General features: G+C 41.8%; 1 protein-coding gene across 1 annotated transcript in view; it reads left to right on the forward strand.

The window, feature by feature from the left end:
- DHX30 (DExH-box helicase 30) overlaps positions 1 to 26,310 on the forward strand; it is a 1,694,732-nt gene that overhangs the window by 1,121,185 nt on the left and 547,237 nt on the right. The window contains exon 16 of the mRNA XM_044066068.1: positions 12,263 to 12,422. Within this exon, the coding sequence (XP_043922003.1) occupies positions 12,263 to 12,422 (160 nt within the window). The remainder of the gene's footprint in view (positions 1 to 12,262; positions 12,423 to 26,310) is intronic.

Here is a 26,310-nt window from a genome sequence, read left to right on the forward strand (position 1 = left end):
TACAATCAGTTTTTGTTTTTAACATACTATTTGTTTTTAAGATGTCTTTTATAAATGTTTCTGAGATTTTTCTCTGTCTTTTTTAGTATTTTTCTAAACTGTTAGCTTAGTTAATTGGTTAATGATTTTAAGCTGTGATGGTAAGCTACTATTTAAATGAATGTTTTTAGCAAGTACAATTGTCTGAAGAAGCGACCTGTGAGTCATGAAAGCGCTTACCTTTGCTTTTTTGTTGTTTTATTAAAGTTTCTGCTCTGTAAGTCTACTTGCAGTTTATACTTTTACCTTTGCACATTTTTTGCTGCACTTGACTGTACTCTGGACTCTATTTTGATTCTTCTTAGCTATTTTGTTGTAGGTTTTCTCTAGTTTGCTGAGAAGAGAAGACTGGAGATTAGTAAGGACAGGAGCAGCATATAGAAGAGACGGTAAAAGGAGAGATTTGGCTAGGGAAGGTTTGGAGAAGGGAGGAAGGAATTTATGATTATGGTACAGAAGGCCAAGTTTATGGTGCGTTTTCTTTATGTATTGATTGATCTGTACATCGAATTTTACTTCATCATCTATGGTGACACCTAGTACTTTAGTATGTGGTTCTGGTCTGATGATGGTATTGTTAAGGGAGGTGATGGAGAAAGAGGGATTTATGTTGGAGTTAGTGTTTTAGGAAGAAAAAGTAGAAGTTTAGTTTTTTTTTTTTTGCATGTACGCATTGCTAATCTGTGATGCATTTTCAGATATGTAAAACTATTGCCCCTTGTAAATTTTACAGTTTGTATACAAACATATTGCTTCACATGTATACACACACACACACACACACATATATATATATATATATATATATATATATATATATATATATATATATGTATGTATATATATATATGTATATATATAAAAGCAGTTTTTTTTTTAATTAGGATTAAAAGGAATTAATGTGAGAATTTGGTATTAAAGGTAATTTTTGTATGTTAGTTTCAAATCCGATTAAGTAGTTAATAAGGAAATGCGGAACAAAAAATTCAGAGAAGTCTAAGTGGAAATGAGTGTATTAGAAAAAATGAAATCCACATACCCTTCTGCTGCTATGGTTAGGCATAGAATAGGCTTAGTTCTTTCTATATTTACTGATTTTTAATGTGATTAGACCTGTTTAAAAATACATGCATTATTCTTTTACCTCAAGAACTTTTGCTATCAGATGTCAGAGATTATTGGAGATGTAGCACAAGGAGGAGAGGGAAGTGGGAACATACTTTTGGGAATGCCCCATTGTTGACACCATTTAAAGGAGAAATAGAGAAAGTAATATAGAGGATTATGATCAGGTTGCCAGTCATAACCTAGTTGTTGTTTGTGTGAGACATTGCTGTTGAGGTGAAACTTGGCATTTATGTCAAGAACACATAATTAAAGGCTAGAATTGTGTAGACATGATGGTAATTCATTGTAGTGCATGGTGGTTTTATCTGCTGCATGTGCTACTAGTTTCTTGGGGGGGGGGGCTCTTAAGTGTTTTTCTGACTTTTAAAGCTGTAAAGCACTTGGTGATCACTGTCTGAAATACAGTTCAACACCATCTTGTTTGTTTACAGTCACACTCACCTTGCCATGCCTGTCAACTGTCCAGATTTTTTTTTCCCTTGTATGCTTGGTGTTTTCCTCATAAAATCTGTTCAGACAAATTACTGAGGACTGAATTCACAGAATAATGGCATACATATTTTAGTTTCAGATCATATCCTTCAGAAGGTGCAGACAAACCCACATCCTGTTGTTATAGTTATTTTCAAAGTTTATAACAGGAAATCAGGGATAGACTACTTGTACGGACGGCAGACAGAAACAAATCCATTTGATTCTGCTGCTGTCTTTTCTGGTCAGTACTGGCAGATTTGACTGTGTAGCGCAAGACCTGACCATAAGTTAAGCAGAGGGTGCTTAATATTTGTTAATATCTTATCTTGCGCTACAGTAGCACTTGACTGATTTGCCTTTCTCTGGATATCTGAGCATAATCCCCACGGTCCATTCATTACAAAAGAGTTATTGGGGGAGAGGTAGTATTAACACTGCAAATGTTCCTCTTGGAGACGGTTAGTCAGAAAGTGACTTAAAACCCTGGATGGTAGTAATAATGACAGTAGGGAAGAAAGCAATAAGCAACAGGGAAGGAGGATGAAGCAATAGTAACATATCTGTTATGGGAATTGATGGAGGGTAAAGGCAGGCTTGACCTTAGCAGTAAGTGTTAAAGGTACAGTGATAGAACAGAAACATTAGGAGATGCATTTAGAATTCTCGGGTGGCATATAGTGAAGATTGGTGGGGATACAGCCATGGAATTAGGAGAAGGAGGAGGGAAACTAGGAATTAAGTGGAGAGTTCTTAGATTAGAAAATATATGACCTTCATTTAAGGTTTACTTGATCTAAGAAGATGAAAACTGTGTTAAAGAAATGTGAAGTTATATGACAGGACAAAAAGTAATGTAATGGCACCATCCATGTGGACTTTCACAGATTTTTTCAACTGCGTGTCACTGGTTGCTGAAAAAAATAAAGGATAATCTAAAAAAGCCAAATTTTGATTATGAAACAAACAAAATTATGAGGTGGTATGTGCTGGGTACTGGAACTTAGAACAAAATTTAAAATATATTTATATATAGTAATAGGCAACGTACAAGGTGATAGTCTTTTATATGGATTTTAAATGTCACTAAATTAAGACCATTTTATCTAAAAATGAGAGTGTGTTTCTGATACTCGGCTATAATTAAAAATGTATCTTTAATGCTCATAGACTGAGACATATGAGCATAGGACTTGCTAATAATGGCTTATACATTTCACAAACAAGGAAATTTTATAGGGATATATATATATATATATATATATATATATATATATATATATATATATATATAAACACGAAATGTACCATATCAGTTTTTGAAAAAAAAAAAGCAACTGAATTTGGTTTACCAAAAAGATGACATTCTATCCTTATTTTATTTTCTTGTTAGAAAGACAGATGTTCTTCATCTCACATTGCTGCAGTCCTTACATATGTGTAGTCCGCTCTCCTCGGTCGGCCCGAATACCAAAGTATTAGGCTGACGTCGGTCAAGGCGCTTGAAACTGACATCAGGACGTCAGGGTACAAAAGCGCATGACCGACGTCATTTCCTCAGTCTTTTTTGCCGCATGGTCCGATGCAGAAGCAGCGTTGCAAGTGCCGTTCGGCGTTCTGAAATTTTTCGAATTCGGAGTTTCAGACCGAATCCAAGTTGGCTAAGTACCCGTTAGAATATTTTGGTTTTTCTTGCCTCAGTGTTTTACCGGATGTCAGAAAAAGTGAATAACTGTATTTCTTGTGGGAAACAGATACCGCATAGGGATTATCATTCTTTGTGTATTCCTTGTTTGGGGCCTGAGCACGACGTTGTTGGGTGTCGCTTTTGTGCTAGGTTCAATAAACGCACTATTAAGCGAAGGTTAGATTGTGCTAGGCTGGTCTTTGGGAAGCGGTGCAATTATAATATGCCGTCGGATTCTCCGCGCCGCTTCTCTGAAGAAGCGCAAAGACAAAGCAGTTAAATCCAGGCAAGATGAGTCGTCCGTTCCGGACGCCGGTTCTTTAGAGGCTTCAGTGGAACCGGTGGTTCCGACGGAGACTTCTCTGGAGTCTCAGGGGGAGACTTTGATTTTGCAGGAGGTGGTCTCTCAGGAGGCAGGTCAGGCTGAAGGGGCTTCTCAAGTTACTGTACTCCCCTCCCTTCCTAGGGTGGTTAGGCCTTCTCCTTCGGTTTCCAAGGCTTCTCCCAGAGGCAGGCCAGTTTTAGCTTCTGTTGGTGTCACTCCTAGTTCAGCAGGGTCTGTGCCCAAGAAGCACATGCTTAAAATGGCAGAAGATTTGATTACTCTGATTAGAGGTTCTTTGCCCCCTCCTGATAAGAGGCCTAGGGTGGAGCCAGAGTTGGGAAGTTTTGAGCAGGCTTCGGATGTTTCAGAGTCTTTAGCTGAAGACTTGCAGGAGTACTCTCCTTATTCTGATTCTGATGCAGATGATTCCACTCCTTCTGCTTCTCCTCCAGAGGATTTTTCTTTTTCAGAGACACTTCATTCTATGAGGGAACATTTTAAGTGGGAAGGTCAGGACTTCTCTGATTCTAGGAAAAGGCTTAGGGAGTTTTGCTGTTACCCCAGCATAGGCCCTTGGCTATACCCCTGTTCTGGATGTTGTGGAAGATGTGTTGGCAGAGGCTTCACTTAATCCTGATTCTCTGCCTCCTGCTCCTGTTAAACCGGATAGGTATTACAGGGTGCCTGAGGCTCATAAATATCTTTATAAGAGTCCTAGGGCGGACCCAGAAACTATTAGTCAGGGACCTAAGGGTGTCAAGGCCTCTGTTGTAAAAATCCGGTTCCTCTAGATAAAGAAGCCAGAGCTTTGGATAGATGGGGAAAGAAGGTCTATACATCTTCTACCTTAGCTATGAGGGCTTTGAATTGCCAGTTTCATATGTTGAAATATCAAAACTTTCTTCTTTCTCAATTGAAGTCTAAGGTGGATGCTCTGGCGGAAGGCATTGAGTGTAAAGAATTACAAGATTTGGTGCATGTCTCTGAACAGGTGGGTAAGCATTCATTACAGTGTGGTTTTGATGCTGTGCAGGCCTCGTCTAGGGTGGCCGCCACTGGCTCAGTTCTTCGCAGGCACGCCTGGCTGAAGGATCAGAATTTATCTGACCATGTTAAGACAAGGATTTTGGATGCTCCTTTGCAGTCTGATGTGTTGTTTGGTTCACCTGTGGAGTCAGTCTTGAAGAAAATGGAAGACAAGGCTAAGTCTATGCAGGCTGTTAAAGATTTTTTGCAAGTTCAGCCTCCGAAGTTTAGTAGGAATTGGCCTGCTAAGGGGTGGACATATCCTTCTTATGATTCTCAGTGTAGGGGTAGATCTAGACGTGGTAGGGGCAGAGCTCAAAGTTCTTTCAGGCCTAGAACAGAGAGTTCACCTGCACAATCTTCGGGTGAGGGCAGGGGCCAGTCCTTTCGTAAACAGGCCCAATGACCTACTTTTTCAGCTGCCAGATCCTTCTTGCCTGGCAGCACCTTTGGGAGGAAGGTTAGCACTCTTCAAGGAAAATTGGATGTTGATTACCCAAGACAAATGGGTATTGGATATCATACACCAGGGTTACAAGTTTTATTTCCATACCTTGCCTCCTTTCAAAGGCATGCCGGACGTTCCTCCTCAGCAAAGACTAGAGGCTCGCAAACAAATTTCTCTACTACTTCAAATAGGGGCCATACAACCGGTCCCTCTGCCAGAAGTGGGCCTAGGATTCTATTCTCGCCTGTTTCTAGTACCAAAGAAAGGAAACACGTGGAGACCAATTTTGGATTTATCTATCCTCAACACATATCTGGACATTCCCAAGTTCAAAATGTTGACGTTACAACAGCTTTTACCTCTGCTGGGCAAAGATCACTGGATGGTGACTCTGGATCTCAAGGAGGCTTACCTTCATGTTCCTATCAGGCCCAGTTGCAGGAAGTATCTGCGTTTTCGGGCTGGGACTTCACATTATCAGTTCTCTGCATTGCCCTTTGGCTTATCTACTGCACCCAGAGTGTTCACGAAGGTTCTGGCTCCAGTGGTAGCTTTCTTCAGGCTAAGAGGAATACAGATCTATCCTTATTTGGACGATTGCCTGATTCTGGCTCAAGAAAAGGACGAACTTCTTCATCATTTACAGTATGTGATGGCAGTGTTAAGATGCCTGGGGTATTCTGTGAATGAAATAAAGTCCAGTCTAGTACCCTCTCAGGACATGTGCTTTCTGGGTGTGAGACTGAATACAGCATCCCAGATGGCCTTTTTGACCCCGGACAAACAAAAGAATCTTTCTCTTTACTTCCACCAGTTGTCTCGTCAGTCCAGGCTGACTGCAAGGACAGTCCTTCAAGCCTTGGGGTTCATGGCATCTTGTATTCTGGTACTTCCCAATGCCAAACTGCATATGAGGAAGCTACAATGGTATCTCAAGAATGTATGGACACAGCACTGCCAAGATTTGGACACTGTCATTCAGATAATACCTTGCATTCAAAAGGAATTTTTGTGGTGGGCTCAGGAATGTCACCTAAACAAGGGACTCTCTGTGACCCGGCCAGAGGCGAGTCAGATTTTAACGACAGATGCCTCAGACAAAGCTTGGGGAGCTCATCTAAATGGAAAATGGGTACAAGACACGTGGCCTGCCAGACTTCAACATCTACATATCAACTTGAAGGAGATGTTAGCAGTCCAATTTGCATTGATAGCTTTCAAGGATTTACTTCTTCCAGGGCAGGTGTTGATTCAAACAGACAACACAACTGTCATGTGGTACATCAACAAGCAAGGGGAACATTCTTATCCTCTATGCAGACAAGCATTGATTTTGTGGGAGACTGCTCTCAGTTTACAGCTAAATCTTCAGGCAAGGTTTCTGCCAGGAGCACAGAACTCCTTAGCAGATGTGTTGAGCAGACAAATTATGGATCCCCACGAGTGGAAATTGGATCCTCATGTATTTCAGAGATTGACAGTGTTATGGGGAACTCCAGACATAGATCTGTTCGCTTCTCCACTAAATTACCAGCTGCCAAAGTTTTGCACAAAAGGTTTCATCCCACAGCTTAGAAAGTGGATGCTCTCTCATTCAATTGGAGCAATCTTCACGTGTATGCCTTTCCACCTCTGCCTCTCCTCCCAAAGGTACTGCTGAAGGTCAGACAGGACAAGCCAAACATGATTTTAATAGCTCCAGATTGGCCTCGACAGCACTGGTACCCATTACTGAGAAGTCTGGTACAGGAGCCTCCATGGCCTTTGCCTTGATTCCTCACCTGCTGTCTCAGGAGAACAGTCATTTACTCAATGTCAAACTTCATTCTCTACATCTGACAGCCTGGCATATTCTGTTTTAAACCCTGTAGGGTCTCAGCTTCCACAACAAGTTTTGAATGTTATTTTGGAGGCCAGAAGGCCTAGTACAAGGAAAGTTTACGCAGATAAATGGAGGAGATTTTTATTTTGGAGTACTGCAAAGGACTTTGATGTTTCTAAACCTAATTTAAGTGTTGCGCTTCAATACCTTACTGAGTTACTGGACAAAGGTTTGTCCTTCTCCTCTATAAAGGTTCATGCTGCAGCAATTTCTGCTCACTATGACTGTGACCCACCATTATTTTCTCAGCCTTTGTTTAAGCAATTCCTTAGAGGGGCAAAGAATATAAGACCCCCACGTAGAGCTCCTACTCCTGCTTGGGATCTCAATTTTGTGTTGGAGAAACTCACTCTACAACCTTTTGAGCCTGCAGCATCGGCAGAGTTGAAATATTTATCATGGAAGACTGCTTTTTTGTTGGCCATTACCTCTGCGAGAAGGGTTTCTGAATTACAGGCCCTTATGGCAGTTGAGCCTTTCTTAATTTTCCACAAGGATAGGGTGTCTTTGCGTACTAACCCTTCTTTTATGCCTAAAGTGGTTTCTAGTGTGGCTTTAAACCAAACTATTCATTTGCCTACCTTTTATGCAAACCCCCAAAATAAAGTCGAAAGGATTTTGCACACTTTGGATATACACAGACAGTTGCGATATTATTTGAGCAGAACTAAAGGGTTCAGGCAGTCTCAGCAGTTGTTTGTTTCTTTTGCTTTGGGTTCTCAGGGCAAACCTGTTTCAAAACAAACTATTTCTAAGTGGATTGGTTTTTGTATTGCTTTCTGTTATTCCCATCATGGTAAGGAGATTCCAGCTGGGATTAGGCCTCATTCCACTAGGGCTACTGCCACTTCTACAGCTTTTTTAAGGGGGGTGGCTACTAAAGATATTTTGGAAGCAGCTACTTGGAGTTCAGTGCATACTTTCTCTAAGCATTATCACCTTCCACTTTACTCTAAATCTAGGGCTGGATTTGCCACTGCAATTTTACAAGGCATGTTAGCAGCGCCTAATGCTTTATAGTTTTGCCATCCTCCCTTACCTCTGCTTTGGGATTCTACCCATATGTAAGGACTGCAGCAATGTGAGATGAAGAACATAGTACAGTTTTGTACCTACCATAAATGTAGATGTTCGAAGATCCACATTGCTGCAGTCCAATTTACCCTCCCTCCTTCCCCTCTGTTGTTGAAGGTGGTGGTGTGGTTTGTGTTGTACATATTGTAAATATGGTTAGTGCACGGGTGGTTGGTTAGGTTTTGCTGGTTTTTGGCTTTGGCCTTTTTTGTTAGGGCCTTCTGACATCTGGGGCAAGAAAAGACTGAGGAAATGACGTCGGTCATGCGCTTTTGTACCCTGACGTCCTGATGTCAGTTTTAAGCGCCTTGACCGACGTCAGCCTAATACTTTGGTATTCGGGCCGACCGAGGACAGCGGACTACCCATATGTAAGGACTGCAGCAATGTGGATCTTCGAACATCTACATTTATGGTAGGTACAAAACTGTACTTTTTGTAGACTCCTACATGATTTGAAGATTTTTCTCTTACCCTGAGCAAGAATGATAAGCCATTGCTACAGTTATGTAAGGAAATTATGACCTGTGTATTACTTGCTAAGATAATTTTTCACATGGTACCATTATATATTTGATTTACCATTTGGCTTGACATTTGATAGGTGTTCATAGGTAAATACTAGGCTAGTTGCCCGTGCAGACCATTTTTATGTCTAGCCAATTTTATTTTTAAGGTTGAGAATCAAGCTCTGTACCTTGTGACTATGAGGTAAACAACTATTATACAAACAACCAGTACCTCATATATCTTTAAGAATAATCCCCTTTATTCAAAATCACTCCTCCTGACACAACACAAAGGCCTTATTCAGTGCAATGTTATTGTCAAAGCCAAACATTTTAAATACTTGTGAAGTAATCAAATTGGCCAACTGCCACCAGTGGAATTTAAAACACTGTTAGTACATAGCTCAATATGTTGATGAATTAAAGAAACATATTGTATAAAACATATTTTTAAGAAAAGTCAACATAAAGCTTTTTAAAGTGCTTCCTGTACAAATTCATTGTAGTATGCCCCATAATTGTTACATTAAAAAATGTAATATAATGAATGTTTATATTGCTATGTGGTGGGCAAAAAAAAAATGCAAACATTGAGTCTGGTTGGTGAGTGGGGGGGGGGGGTGCAAAGTACTTTCTCTAAATTTCTTATTTTTTTACTACAAATTATTGTGCTTAAAACCAGAAAAGTAGTGTATGCCTATAAACACAAATCTGGCCACTAAATGTGTAAGTTTGGGTTTAAATAGATGCTACATGTTTTTACACACTTCAAATCACTTAAATGCAAAAAATAAAGAAAACTGTTTCAAGTGTGTTCCACTTAGTCACACATTTATAAGTAACAATCAACATTAGAAGTCATACATTGATAAGTAACAAACAGTATTTTCTATATTTTTGTGATGCTTTTCTTGCTTGAAACACTTCTCATATTAATAACTGATCAGTGTTTAGTCCTACAAACATATTGACATGCACCATAAAGTGGACATCCAACAAGCAATTTGGATATAATTTTACTTCTAACCTAAGGAAATTTGAAAGAAGAAAAAGAAAAGCTAATGTTCTTCCTTTCCTGTAAGTAAATTGATATCTAGGTAGAATTAAGGCTAAAAGATCTTTCTGAAATATAATTGGTTAATACTTAATAATGCATTTATTTTTGGATGTATTTGTACCCCTGTTAAAAAATAGGTTTGTTAATCATCAGTCACTTTGTAGAGCTGAATAGCATGTGTGTATCTACTGCATTTGGTATTCATTTTTTTATTTTAAGTTATTTAAAATTTTAAAGGGGATGTATGATTGAAATTTTGTCCATTTCAAAATAAGTACTAGGCTGTATGCTAAAAGACGGTCATTTTCTAGATATTGTTATGCTGAACAACTTTCATGTTTCTGTCTAAACATGAACAACATTCATGTTTAGATGGAAAATGTAGGGGAGAATGGCCGATTCCTCAACACAGAGGGATGGAGACCTGACTGTAGTACCAATAGCCAGGGTTCAGGTGGTGGCCCACGGGGTGGTAAAAGTCTTTTGGAAGAGGGGGGTGAATCCCCACTGCTAGCTCACCAGTCTTGGGTAAAGAATTGAGGGTCTCTGTGGTAGCCAGATGAACTGACTACTGGCAAAAAGGATCCCAGGGTTATTCCCTTGAAGGCACAGTCAAGCCTGCTTGGAGTAATGCTATCATCTGCATGAGGATCAGGGTTTTTCCTTAAGGCCCTAAGTTTCCTTTGCACATGCCCCAAAGCATCCAGAGAAATGGCATGCAGTGGGCTGTCATAATGCACACACCTGCCTTCTTACATATGTAATCACAAACTCTACCTCACCTTGCAGGATTCTACAAGACCTGCCAATTGTATAGTGTATTCCATTGCACAAGTGTACCGAGGTACACACACCACCTCCCCCCAAAGAAGGGTGAGCTAGCTCGGCTGCATCATTCCTTTTCTCCACCTCCAGCAGGGGACTGAGACACTAATCCATCTCTGGATTCCTGGGTTGTAGTCAGGGCTTTATTTGGTTATGGCAACGGAGCTAGCTGTTTAAATTTAAACTTTGTTAATGCTGCTTATTTTTTGGCACAAGTGTTCAATATGGAACAGTTCAGAATGTTTAGAGTGGTGGAAGAAAATGTAAGAGATGTTTGACCATCCAGTTAGAGAGCATTTACTGCTGGAGCTTTTTGACTGGTGAATGATTGTTGTATACTGAATCACCCGAGCTATGGTGAAAAGAATTTACTGTCATTAGTTGTTACTTTCATTGTAGGTGATAATTATTTATAATGAAGAGATGGAAGATGTTTCCCAAAATTTTGTTTGAATGTGTGTGTGTGTGTATGTATATATATATATATATATATATATATATCTGTGTATATAAAATATATACCAACAAACATTTCATTTAAAAACACTTCCACCACACACACACTGAAAATACCAGATATAGAAAACTGCTAATTATAAGAAGTAAAGTAAGATTCCTTTTGTGATCATGCCATTACAAGTCATACCACATAAAACAGCACATTCATTCATAACACTGCACACTGAAGCATACCAACCTCTACAAGTAAAACAACTTCTTCACCCCCCGCACTTCTACACACGCATACACAAATAAAAGTATTTTATGTGGGGTGCTTCACCGCTTTTATATACTAACTCCATAGTCGCACAACTGCAACAAACGACAGATACCCCAGAGTTGCGTAACTGCAACCAAAGGCAAATTTCCAGAGGTAAACTGCAGTTGACTGCATGGGGAGTCTGTTACAGTAACATTGACAAACTGATTTTAAAGGGCAGATGCACCTTTCCTACCTTTAAAGAAAATGTGACTATATATAGCTATATCTGTGTGTGTGTGTGTGTGTGTGTGTGTGTGTGTGTGTGTGTGTGTGTGTGTGTGTGTGTGTGTATACACGCATATATTATATGTGCATGTTAGCAATGACACATTGCCAGATATGCATTGTACTGATGATTACTCCACACACAAGGTGTTTTGAAGCTCAAGCTTAGTAGGAGAATGCCTTACAAGCCTGTGCGTGCCATAATATCTGTTCCTTCCATAATCCACCTTGTGTTATTACAGTTATGAAATGTAACTTTTTTTCTGCTGTCATTTTGTGAGGGGGACTTGTATATTTATAAGTTTTGCACAGTAAGGATTCAAAATATTAAAACTCAAAAGCAACCTATGAATGTTGCAACATAAAATTTGCACAAAACCCATTAAATGTTTGCTTTTGAAAGTTTCACATTCCCCATGCACTTGCCAGTAGTGAGAGGTTTCTCCACACCCCTGGTCTGTAAGTACAACTTTCTCTTTCCACTTACTGCAGTTTTCTCTGACTTTGGGACTGCTTTAAATAGCATCACTGGCAAAGCAACATCTAGTTTACTGAAGCATCGGCACAGCACTGTAACTTTTGTTTGAAAATAAGACAGTTTTCACTATTGTAAAATGTGTCACAAATTGTGATCCCTAATTTTTTGGTGGGCATCAAACATGTTATACATATGCTTGTACAGAAGTTGGATTGTTTGGTTTTCTGAATTGATTTTATACACGTGCAACACTTGTGCACAATTTCTTATTGATTTACTTTTAAGTATTGTTCTGTCTTTAGTATTAATGGGTTTTCTTTGACAGGCAAAGGCTTTGCTAAATGGAGAGAGCCGAAGTGATCATATTGCCTTCACAAGGGCTTTGAGAGGCTGGAAAAAGATGTGCAAAGAAGGGGATTCCGTTTCCAGGGAGCAGTACTTGAAGGAAAATATGTTATATGGTCCTAGTCTGCGATTTCTCAATGGTGAGTACTGGAACTGGAAAATGCTTTGTTAGGCTCTACAGTCTAACTCCGGTCAGACAGCCCTCTTCACTAAATTCAGCCAGTCTAGTGTCGTGTGTGTGTGTGTGTGTGTGTGTGTGTGTGTGTACGCTTTTTAATAGTTTTGTTGTTTGATGCTTACAAATGTACTCATGTATGCTGAACAGTTGATGGTGAGTGAATAGCTTTCGTTATTGTGTTTTGGGTTGTTTGATAAAGTGCTTGCAGTCATTTCTTTTATTGTCCCAGCCATTACTCCTAAAGGCATTATTATGCATTCAGCTTCTTGTGTGAATAGTCCATATATTTTTCTCCTTTTTTTACCTTGTTGCCAACCTGTCATCAGTCCCTCTAAGCAAGTTGACCCATTTGTTTCCTTATCACTGAGGATGAGACTCAGCTTAAAAGGGGCCATCATTAAGGCAGCCATCTGGGATTGTACTAGGGATTTTGGATATATGGCTCTATATCCCCTGTGGACATTGCCAGCAAGTAGCCTCACCTATCAGCATTGGAGCACAGGATGTTGTTTCCTCAGGCTTTGCCAGAGATATTGCATATCACCATATACTCCCCAAGTACCCACAACCTCCTTCTCCCTCTGGGAGAGGTGAGCGAGTCACACTCTTCACTGCACTCACTCTCTGCAGATCTGGGGCTGCTAATTGTACCTCTTTTACCCAAGTATTAGTCATGGCTCCCTCCCTCTGAGCCATGGAGTCAGACCCAGATGCTGTAATTTGGGTTTATTTCCATTTTGCAGAGTTGGTGTAATACCTGCAACATATGAGCATTTATTCATGATATTTTAATGAGGGGGGGGGTTCTTGTAATATTTTGATCAGTTTAATTTGTTTGTGTGTGCCTTATCCTTTTATAAACTGGAGTTCATCTGTATTGTGGTCTAGTTGCTTTTACAGCAGGTCATGACATTTAGTGCAGTAAGAGGAACAGAACACCACCAAAACACTATCACCTGTCCATCTTGAGACCACTCACTGGCCTTAACACATACAGTTGCGTACACCCCTCCAGAATTCTGTTATGTATTCAGTAAGTACAAAAATGTTCTTCAAAGAAATACCACAGAAATAATACATGTGTTTTTCTCAGTTTGTTGTTTTATTTGTTTGCACTGTAATCTCTTCTTACATATGATAGAATTTAAAAGTCCCTACTTGCATACAGAGGGTATGGCTTTGTGTATGATACTAGTGGCCCAGATTCAGGGCTGAATTTCAGAAAATTGAGGACTTAAATATTTAAGGCAGGAGCAGAGTACATCAAGCACCTGGGAGGCTATTCTTTTGGGTGTCTGTGTGCGGGGGTTAGTTTCTTTCTAGCTGATTTCTTATAATGGCTGTACTCCGTAAAAAATGGGGAAAGGCAGATATCCTTGAACTTAAGTAATGTCATCTGCAGCATTCAAAGTTCTTACATGCAGTAAACTAAATAAAAAATGCTTAACTGCTTCTTACAAGTATTTGGGGATTCTAACCCATATTGCCAACATTGTTTGCTTACTGTTTTGCAAGTCTGGTTATGGGGATCTAGACAAACTACCCGAGATTAGGAAATAAGCTCAGTCCTGGTGGGTATTAAATAATTCAGTTCGAGAAATACATATGTTTCGATTAAAACTGTAAGAAAAAGCCATAGAGATCTGCAGCAAGCAAAATGTTAAGACCTTGAGCACCTCCACAAGGTTTGTGCCCATTTTCTGTACCTCTGCAAGGTTGTAAGGATGCATGCTTTGTGAAAATGATAGCAAAATTCAAAAACATTGTATAGTCCAAAGCTGTGATAGTCTATTGTGGAGCATATCTTCAAAATTTGGGACCCTTTTGGATGGATTTGCAGCCATGTTTTTTCAATAATGCTTCCATTCTCAAGGGTAGTCACACCATGTATAATAGCATATTATGATGTAAACTGCTGCACAAGAAGAGCATGTCTAGCCCCTGAACCTGCTAGCTCTTTTCTAACTGTCATTTAGTTCATATCCCACATCTGATATTCTTAGTGAAAAATATTCCCCCTTTGAATGCCTTTAGCACTAAAAACCTAAAAAAAAATCAATGAGAGAGTGTGAGCCTGAGCACATACCAACAGTGCTAAAATGGCTTAGGTTAGGAGCTTAACACAATGCCTTACTATAAGCACCTGTTATTTAGCTTGGTCATCTGTAGACAAAGGGAGAAGCTTCTGGCCTTAAATGTACCCAGCATGGTAGGAGTGTCTCTTATGTAATACATAGCCTTTGATAGTTCACTGTCAAAAAGTGAAAGAATTCTCTAAAATGACCCATGTTTGGTTAGTGGTATGGGTGTTAGAGTGGATGGGGCAAGAGAGGATGACATTGAGCAGCTAACACCAGATGTGCCCATCCTTGCATGTAGCTTCACTCACTGCTTATCTGACACAGTCGCTGCAGCAAGAAAAGTCAAGTGTGCCCACCTTGCAATTTGCATGATTATTTACTCCAGTATTATTACAATATTTCATACTAGCTATGCCTGAATCACCACTAAAATTAGGCACTCACTTTTAAATTAAATAACAGTGTACATTTATTTTGCAACTTGTCTAGTGTGGATGAAACTTGAAACCATATTTGCCAGTTTACACAATCAAAACTGGGACCCCACTTGCCAAGTGAGTACATAATGATAGGGTTATAGTAAAACAATTCTATAACATATCTTAGCTTTGTGGTCAAATGCAAATAGTTGTACATTTTGTGGAGTAAAGGTCTGACTCAGTATGCACTGAGATAATACGTGAAAAAGATTTGGACTTTCAAAAGCCTGCCAGCCTGAGTTGTATTAGCAACAGCAGCTAGAAGGAGAATGGGATGGGAACAGCCCAAGCTGCAACAGCAGACTTTACCTGTCTCTCTGAAGCAGAGTTTCCTGACTCCATCCACTTCACGCAGAACCTTCAAATTTTCCAACTCTTAATACTAATGCACATCCAAAGAATTAATGTCTGTCAGGTCCCTCCACATGCAGAATGCTATGATCTGCATATCTGTTACCTTTTCCGTGGCTTGTCACCCTGTCCCATAGGGACAATCTGAGGTGCCGCTATAAAGTATAACAAGAAAAGGGATGCAACACAATTGATAACCTGAGAAAGAAGATCAACACACAAGTCCGACTAATTGAAAAAGTATAGTGTGCACACATACCACTGCACATGATCCCATGGATTATTGCAGTAGTCTGTTTTCCAGCTGTATTTCCACTTAGTCTTGCAAAGTCTTAAGCACAAACTTAAGAATCAGGCCTGCTTTGAGTGGAGAATGACTTTGCATTGATTACTGGATTGTGAAGTGTTCATTTTGGATAAGGTTAGTAAAATGTAAGTGTTAATAAACATCAGAAGGTTACATTCCAAATAATTTGATGAAGCTGCTTGTACGGTGATTGTTATTTGAAGGGAACCCTAAACTCTACAGTTCACATACATTAATAAGTGAATGCTTGGCTTAATACAAACCTTTCTTTTTTTTCTTTCAAGCATAACTGCAGTGCAGAAAAGAAATGCATGCACACTGATCAGCCTTGTGCTCCAGGTGGCCACCCAACTTACCCTTGTTATAAATTGCCATTGCAAGAGAAGAATCTGACTGAAATTGGAAAGTGGGCCTCAAAAGTAGTGAAAGGCATGCAGCGCTCATCATTGGCATCGTATTCTTAGTTTTATGGTGCAGGTTTAACATTGTACTTGGCCATGATCAGTACCAGGAGTTTTGGTGGTGGCATATTTCTGTTGGAGAAAATGTTCCCTGTAGTGGAGAAGTACATAGATTTCATTTACTATATGATGCCAGGGTAGTACAGATATATTCTGGACATGTACTAAATTTTTCTTCATGAACGTAAGTCTTACATCTGCTTCAATGTAAACAGAGTACAATGCCACATGCTTGACTCTGACAGTGAAATGACTGTACTTATGTACAAGATGGAATAATATTTGTGTTCTTTGACACTTTTTGTAAAACTCTTACTTGAACACTCTTGTACAAAATGCCCATAAGAGAGCTATTTTTTTCCATAATGTCTTAAATTCTGCTCAATGCTGAATCTGACCCAGCCATTGCTTCTTAATTAATACCAGGTCAGTGGGTATATAGTTTGGGCATGTAATATTTTCAGCATCGTGAACAAAAGCCATATGCCTATGTTTATGGAACTAAGAAAATGACATGATAATCTGTCACATTGAAATACTTTTAACCCCCTGCATTTGGTAGCTGTTTATGAAAGGCCATATTAGTCCTCCTTTGACACACAAATGCAAAATACATGAAAAATTTAAATTCCAGTTTTACTGCTGAAACTGTCCCAGCAGTATTGCCGTGGTCAGTGCAGGGAGTTTTGATGATGGCATCCTTCTAGTGCCAAATAATTCACTACTCTGGAAAATGAGTACAAAGTTGTTGATTATGATATACAATGCCTAATTGATACATATGATCATTTATTGCATTCCGTAACATGGAAGAATATTATATACCCACCTCTTCTAGAAGCCATAGGTAGTGGATCTCTTGAGTTTGGCAAATTCTAATATCAGTATTAATCTGGGAGGCATTTCGTTGTTGTATTATATTTCTGAAAACGTTTGAGATTTCTTTTTCCTTTTTTTTTTTTTTTTTTCTTGTGTGCAGAAGGATCTTGATATTGTGCTCTAAATTGTACTTTAACTTTGTGATTAAAAGCACAGTCTGTGATATTGGAATTTCTAAGTTCCAGTTCATAGTTAATGTTTGATTTTTCCACTCTGAATGTTTCAGACACTTAAAAACACCATTTTAAGGACAAATAGTAGAATGTTACATTGAAATAGCACAATTTATTTTTGCTTTTATGTATGTATGTATTTATTTGCCTGTTATGAATTGAATATAAGGGCACATGCAGTATGTATGCTAGAACTATTCTGAAAACCAGAACATGGGATGTCCTAATATTCGCATGTTGCAGTATTCATAATTGTAAAGAGGTTGCTACCTGCAGCACTGGACATCTGGCCAGTATATCAAAGTCATAGGAGCAGGGGTACGTGCGACATTTGATGTCAGAGCCATAAACCAATGCTGGCTATAAAAGTGACACCTGCACATACCTACGTCAGAACTTTTCTGCCCCACTCATCTTTGGACCTCAGATCGCCAACTTCGGGAAGGAGTTTGCTCGTTTGACTCTGCCGTCTGCTACAGAAAAGTACCCTTTGTTTTTTTTGTTTTTTTTATCTATTCCTCAGCTTTTCAGACGTGTATGTCAACTAGAAAGGGAAAGTGTGCTTGTGGAAGACAAATTCCACACAAGGACACACGTGAGAAGTGCTTATTCTGTTTAGGAGAGGCCCACGACCATATGTCTTGTAACATTTGTAAATTGTTTGTGCCTAAAACACTTTGCAGTCATCTGGCTGCATTAAAACATTATCTAGAGAACCAGAGACTCCGGCGTCTAGCGTTAGTTATGGAGGGTAGGTTAGGTACTTCGACTAGCCGCTTCGGAAGAAGGCCAAAAAAGTTAGGCCCGATGCCCATGCTGCACCTCAGGAGTCCGGTGAGACTGTCGAGGCAGATGTTAGCCCAGGGTCCCATCGGATATCTGTTTCTCAGCTAGAACTGGGAACTGTGTTAGCCAGTTCAGCGGGAATGCTGAGTACATCCACTGAGGTAGATCAGCCATCAGCTCCTGATGGTGAGGGGGAACCATGGCTCATGGCAACGGAAGGGCCTACGCATGCTGTGCCATCCTCCCAGATATCAGCTTTTAAATGGACCCATCCTCCTTGTCTTGTGAAGAGGAAACAGAAATCAAAACCTATAGAGCAGCTACCTGCACCTGGATGGGAAGTTTTTTCCCAAACTCTTTCCAGGCCCTCCAGTCATAGGTACCTCAATCTGCTCATTCTCCATTGCAGGCCTTTGAACAATCAGAGGAAGAATACTCCTCCTCTGAAGAGTGCCTTAATTACTGCTCTGAAATTGAATCCCCAAGGACTTCATTACCCCTGAGGAAGAGGAGACACCATCAGTCCTGAATCTCCAGGGGAAGAATTTTCTTTTGGAGATGCCATCTGTCTTATGGGAGAACACTTCAGATGGCAGGCCTCAGATGTTTCATACACAAAAATAGGTATTTTGATTTATTACAAATGGATCAGCCCTTCCCATCTGCAGTCCCCCTATTGCTTCCAACCTTTCAAAATGCTTTTTTGGCTGCTTCACAGGCCCCTCAGCCTCCAGCTTCCAAATATCTAGACAGGTTCTATGAAGTGCTTCAGGATACACAGTACCTGTTCAAGAACTCCCCCCTGCAGACCTTGGAGTCATAGCAGTCTCAGCTGACAAATCCCCTAGACAGCTACCTTCTGCCTGTCTATTCCCCACTGACAAGATCAGTAAGTTTATGGATAGGCTAGAAAAAAAGGCTATACCTCTTCCACTCTTGCCATTGGATCCCTAAATTATCAAACCCATATGGCCTGGTTTGTTGTGGACACCCCCTCTAAGGCTTCAACTTTCATACCTGATGTACCAGACTTGCCTGCTAAGACCCAACTTAACGCCCCACTCTCCGTCACCTTACAGGTGACTAGACACTCTATTAAATTCAATTATGATGTGGTGGAGCCCTCTTCAAAATCTGCAGCTTCAGGCTCATTCCTGAGGAGGTACTCCTGGGTGAGGCTCCAACCCCTTCCTATGGATGTACAAACCAAGTTGTTGGATGCACCACTAGATAATAAGGCTCTTTTTGGTGAAACATCTGCAGAGCTCCTCAAATCCCTACAAGAGAAGGGAAAGGAGTTGCAAAATTTAAAACATTTACTGGTTTCACCTATCCGTAGGTACCATAGGAACTACCCTCAAAGGGCAACCTTTGTTAGGACACAGTTATCTCATTCTGCTCCATCACAGGTTAAGGGACGGAGGCAACCTAGGAAACATTCCACTCCTAGACCTCCTTCCTCTGCTAACTTCACTTCCTTTTAGAGCCAGCCTGACCAGGATAGAACCCCTTCACTGTGAATCAAACCCACTACCTCCCCCCATCCCCCTGTCCATATGCCTCACCCTCTCCTATCCTCCTGGCTGAAGATTACCTCAGAGGCCTGGGTCCACTCCATCATTCAGAAAGATTACTTTATGACCTGGTGGACACTACCCTCCCCTTCCAGGGAATACCCCAACCTCCTCCAAGGCAGCTTCATCTTTCCCCTTCTGTCCTGCACCAACTACAGGCCCAGGACACCATAGAAAGGGTACCACCACAGCAGATAAACAAGGGATTTTACTCAAGGATGTTTTTGGTCCCAAGAAAAGATGGCCGTTGGAGACCAGTTTTGGATTTGGCCATACTCAACCTTTTTCTCAAGGTTCACACCTTGAAAATGCTCATCCTGCATCTGCTCTTGCCCCTAATTCCCTACCAAGCCTTTATGGTATCCCTGGATTTGAAGGACACCTACTTGCACATTCCCATTCACCCGTGCTACAAGAAATTCCTACATTTTTCAGTAGGGTCCTTGCATTTTCAATTTTCTGCATTACCTTTTGGGCTTTCCACAGCTCCCAGTGTGTTAACAAAGTGCCTTCCTCCGGTGATTGCCCACTGCAGAACACAGGATATTCAAATATACCCATACCTAGATGACCTGCTAATACTTTACCAGGACTGTCACACCCTTTACCATCACCTACATCTGGTGACCAAAACGCTGGCAGACTTGGGTTCACTGTGAACCAGGAGAAGTCCCACCTGCCCCCTACACAAGACTTAGTCTTCATAGGGTGCAGGATAAGAACCGATGAGATGGCAGCCTTCATTCCATGCCAGAAGATAAAAAAAACCTCACCCATTACCTCAAAAATCTTTTCACTCTTGAGATATTATCAGCCAGAGAATTCCTGAGAGCCCTGGGCCACATGGCATCCTTGATACCAATGCTCCCTCTGGCAAGGCTGCATATGAGAAAGTTCCAGTGGCTACTGAAGACTCATTGTTACAACATTGTCACCCTCTGGATATCACTCTCCCTTTCCTACCATGCCAGAAAAAAGAACTAGAATGGTGGATTGTAGCCATCAATCTCAACCAGGGCATACCCTTGCAGATAGCGCCACCCTTTCAGCAAATCTTCACAAATGCTTCAGATCTGGGTTGGGGGGCAGTTCTACACCACCACAACAAACTAAGCAAAGTGCAGGGAGAGTGGTCTCTACTCAGGCAAAGGAACCACATCAATATCAAGTAGATGAGGGCACTTTATTTAGCATTGCAGATCTTCCAGCAAGTCCTCCTACCAGGCATCTTGAAAGTAATCATAGACAGTATGACTGTCTTGTGGTACATAAACAAGCAGTGGGGAGGACAAGGTCTTACCCTCTTTGCAGCCTGGCCATACAGATTTGGTCCTTAGCATCAACGCTCCATATCCACCTGCAAGCAGTGTACATTACCTCAGCAGAGAATGCAATGGCAGATGCTCTCAACAGAACCTCTGCACCCTCTCACGAATAGATGCTTCACAGAGAGGTGTTGTGGGGTATTCCCCAGGTAGATCTATTTGCCTCCTCCCAGAACAGGTAGATGCCTCTGTTTTATACAAGGAATCCACATCCCTAGGTTTGGAAAGTGGACGCCTTCTCTTTCTCTTGGGCGGGGATGTATCTTTATGCCTTTCCCCCTTCACACTGATTCAGAAGGTCCTTCTGAAGATCCAGAGGGGCAAACCAAAAATCCTGCTGGTGACTCCCTTTTGGCCCAGACAGCATTGATTTCCCCTTCTTCATCTTTTAGCCAAGGGTAATCGCCACAGCTTACCCCACCATTTTGACCGTCTCACACAAGACAGGGGGTCCCTAATACACCCTCAGGTGACCAATCTCAGACTTACTTTATGGGTGATAGGGTTCTGATCCCCTTCAGACACCTATACTCATTGGACATACTCAATGTCCTGCAGGAGGCCAGAAAACCTGGTACCAGGAGAAGTTATGTGGCAGAATGGAAAAGATTCTCCAAGTGGTGACAAAAGGAAAAACATGACCCTTTACTCATTCCTGTACCATTGATCCTTTCTTACTTGTGTGAGCTTCTACATTCAGGACTAACGTACTCTTCTATCAAGGTACACTTGTCAGCCATTTCCACCTGTCTTCCTTTGGTACCTCCTTTGGCATGCAGGTTAGAGGTTAAGCCCTTCTTGAAAGGGTCCTTCATATCAGACCCCTCGTAAGCCAATTCCTCCTACATGGAACTTAAATTTTGTCGTTGAAAAACTCACCTTACCTCCATTTGAGCAAGCACACTCAGCATCACTAAAGCTATGTACCTGGAAAACTGTACTGCTGGTGTCCCTCATATCCGCCAGGAGGGTATCAGAAATTCAAACCCTGTTGGCCATCCCCCCTTACGTTGTCTTCCATAAAGATAAGGTCTCACTCAGTACTAACCCTTCCTTCATGCCTAAGGTGGTTAATGAGCTATCCTTGAATCAGACCAATTAACCTTCCTGTCTTCTTCCCTCAACCTCAGAATTCCTCTGAAAGAACTCTGCATTCCTTAGATGTCCACAGACAACTTTGGTATTACCTGGACAAAACCAAACCCATTAGAATGTCTGATCACTTTGTCTCTCTCACCCAAGGGCCTTGAGGAAGGCAGTCTCAAAACAGACTACATCTTCTAAGGCTATTTCTGCATGTTACTCCCTTCATGGGAAAGTTCTAACTGAAAATGTGCAAGCTCATTCCACCAGGCAGCTGCTTCTTTAGCAGCCTTCTTCAGGGGGTAGACTATGTGTCTATTCTACAAGTGGCTACCTGGGCATCAGTCCATACATTTACCAGACATTATAAACTAGATGTGGTTTCTTGAGCCAGAACTGGATTTGCTAGAGCTATCCGACATGGTCTCATAGACAAGGGACCTCATCCTTCCTCCCAAGCTCATACCTAAATGCTTTGGTGTTCTCCCTACAGTTGGAGGCTAAGCTCTCTCAACTCAGTACTGGCGTAACCTGTCAGGAAGAGAAGGAAACCACACTCACTACAATTCCAGTCTCACATAGACCTACCACGACAGCAAACCAAACACATAAACACACAAAAACATACTCGGAGGCTCTCAATAAAAATCTGCCTAAGCAGCAGAGACCTCCAAAGCAGACACCCAAGCAACCACTACCCCAAAACAAAACAAAACACGTGCAACACATAGCTCACAAAGCCAGTGTGCCGAACAGTCACAGCCCTTAAGGCTAAACAACATACCTGATACACTTGTAATAGGTGACTCTATCGTCAGGCACACTGACGTCCTGCTCACCAGGCTGAACAAGGAGAAGGTCACGGTGAGCTGCCTGTCGGACACTAGGATCCTCCACATAACACAAGCACTCGGGTCACTCCAAGGCAAGTACGAATATGACTCTGTCATTGTTCATGCTGGTGTGAATGACCTGAGACGTACCTCCCTGGACTACATGAAAAGAGACATAGAGGAGCTCTCTGAGCATGTAGCCCAGGCCGGTATGATCCTGACCTTGAGTAGCATCTTACCCTCACCAAGAATGATGCCAAAATATGAAGACAAGATGATCAATTTCAACAATTAGCTTAAGTATTGGTGTCATTCAAAGGGGATCCAGTGCCCGTCAGCCTGGGATGACATGCTCGACAAGCCACAATGCTTCGCTAGGGACGGCTTGCACCTGTCACCCCTGGGCTTTCGGATATTGACAAAGGCTCTTGCTACCCCCATAGTGCCAGAAGTCTAAACCTCAAGATGCATGCACTTGAAACTCTCCTTAGCATGGAGAACATTGATATCTGTGCAGTAACAGAAACCTGGTTCAAGGCTCCCGAGAGCACCCCAGAACTACCAGGTTATACCTCATACCATGCTTTTTGGCCCCAAAACTTGGAACTGAACCACAAAAGGGGGGGCGGTATCAATAGTCGTCAAAGATACCCACACCTCCAGGTTGGTGGCACAGCACGAAGCATCAGAGACTATCCATGTGCAACTAACAGTGGGTAAAACTGCCTTCCTGTTTATAGCCTGCTACAGACCACCCTCCCAAACCCAGGAACCCCACTCTGCCTTCCTGAGAACACTGGAAAAAATGAAGGCCTCTCCAAACACCATTATATTGGGCGACTTCAACTACCCAAACATAGACTGGGAGCATTACTCTAGCTCCAACACCCTAGCCCAAAGGTTCCTAGAATTTATAAACTCAAATGCTATGGAACAACTTGTTACCACTCCCACAAGAGGGGAAAATATACTGGACCTGATCATCACCAACATGGGGACGCTATGCTCCAGACCAGAAGTATATCCCTCACTGGTAAGATCAGACCATAAACTAATCTCACTGGATATTCACATCCCGACCCCACCCCCTGCCCAGAAAACCACAGTGAAAAACTTCTCTAAAGCAAATTTCACACTCCTCAAAACCGAGGTGGAATCCTTCAAAGCCCCCGGGCCTGTGGAAAATATGGCCCAGACCGCAGAATCCTTTATAAACGCATTCTATGAACACCTTCGGCAATGCATGGATCATGCGATCCCAAATAAAATCAAGACCCAATCCTCCAAAGGCAGACGTCCTGTCTGGTGGACCCCAGCCATAAACAAACTATACAATAAAAGGAGGAGGCTACTACATGATAAAGCAAAATCCCAAAAAGGGAAGGCATCTCTGATCAGTATTAGCAAAAAACTACGGGCACTCATAAAATCGTCTAAGGCCAGCTTCGAGAGAAAAATTGCACAGGACACTAAGGATAATCACAAGGCTTTCTTTAGTTATGTTAGGAACCTGGGTGGGAATTCCCAGATTTGCTCAGAATTAGTCCAAAATGACAAAAAATACACCGAACCCACAGACATTGCCAACATCCTAGCTGACAGGTTCAGCGCAAACCTCTCCCCCCTCACCACCAAAAGGGCAAATATCTATCCCAGCAGAGTGCGGCCCCCCTGACATCTCAGATGCTCAGGTAAGAGCCGCCCTCTCCAAAGCAAAAAACACAGCATCAATGGGACCAGACGGTGTCTCGGGCTGCGTCCTGTATGAACTCCAAGAAAAGCTAAACCCAAACATAAAACTACTTTTCAATCTCAGCCTTACTACAGGATATGTACCCAAAGAGTGGCGTACAGCAGCAGAGGTCCCTCTTCACAAAGGTGGTCCCTCAACGGATCCTGGAAACTATCGCCCCGCAAGCCTGACTAGCTTGGTCTGCAAAGCTATGGAAAGGATCATCATGGACCTCATAAATAAAGATATTGGGGACCTACAGACACTGGATCCTGCCCAGTTCGGCCTTGTTAAGGGCAGATCCTGCCTCTTAAACCTGGTCGATTTCTTTGAAACAGTCACCAAGGCCATTGACGAGGGGAAGGTAGTCCACACAGCCTACCTGGACCTTGCAAAAGCCTTCGATACAACACCCCACTCTGGCATTATAGATAAGCTCACCAGCTTAAATTTAAACCCCTATGTCACTGGATGGGTTGCAGACTGGCTCAAGGACAGAACCCACGTGGTTAGAATTGCTGGAGCCATGTCAGACTCAAAACCAGTTACAAGTGGCGTCCCACAAGGCTCAGTCCTGGGACCTCTCTTGTTCGGTATATATTTCTCTGAGGTACAGGCCAACACGGAAGGACTGTGGCTGACTAAGTTCGCAGATGACTGCAAACTGGGTGCCATAATAGACTCTCCAGCTGACACAAGCAACCTCCAAAAGGGCCTCATAGAAACAGACAACTGGTGCCAGAGCCATGGCCTCAAGCTAAACGCCAAAAAGTGTATAGTCATCCGCTTTGGCAAAAACAAAGTGCCCACAAATTACCACATAGGTGGTAATCCATTAAGTACAGAAGAAGTAATTAGGGGACCTGGGAACTCAAGTTGATAGCAATCTCTCATTTGACAACCACGTGGCCAAAGTGGTTAGAAAAACATTTTATATAGCCCACCTAATCATGAAGGGATTCACATCTAGATCAGGAGAGGTCATCGTGCCTCTTTACTCGTCAGGCCCATAATTGAGTACAATGCCCCTTTTGGGATTTACCTTACCAGACACCAGCAGCAACTGGAAAGACCCCAAAAGTACCTCACCAAGAGGATCAAAGGGCTCAAACAGATGCCATATGCTGCCCGGTTAAAGAAACTCCAGCTCTACTCAGCGGCATACCGCCTGCTCAGAGACGATCTGTGCCTGACGTATAAAGTCATGTCCAACCTGGAATTAATGGACATGCTGCACCTCAGAAAATCCAAATCCCATCGAGCTACGCGCTCGAGAGACTTGAACCTCAGCACTGAAATAAATAGGACATGCTGGAGGGACAGATTCATAACCCAGAGGCTCCCTTCACTCTGGAATAAAATCCCAGTCCAGGTTAGGCAGAGTCCCTCATTGACTGTCTTCAAGAGGAATCTTGATGAGTGGATGGGAGATCGTAGGTTTACCCCGGGTATCACTTCTGTGTCACTGTTAGACAGAGGCACAGTATACTAACCTCGAAAAAGGGCATAGCAAAATTAATTTAAAATGGGTGGCGAAAGCCAAACACACTCTGGCTAGGCTTATAAATGCCCTACGGCAGATAGCCTAGTATGAACCTATGAATACTGCAACATGAAAATAGAAGGACAAAGAATAGTTTTGTAAGAACTTACCATAACCTTAAATGTCCTTTTCCACGTTGCAGTATTCAGTCCCTCCCTTCTACCCCCCTCTTTACCTCTTGGTCTAACTGATGTAACCTCTCTTTCTCTCTCCATCAGTAAAACCTCAGCAGCAGGCACATGC

Source organism: Protopterus annectens, chromosome 3.part0 (genome assembly GCF_019279795.1).
Source record: "Protopterus annectens isolate FY-2018-M chromosome 3.part0, PAN1.0, whole genome shotgun sequence".
NCBI classification, from domain to species: Eukaryota; Metazoa; Chordata; order Ceratodontiformes; family Protopteridae; genus Protopterus; species Protopterus annectens.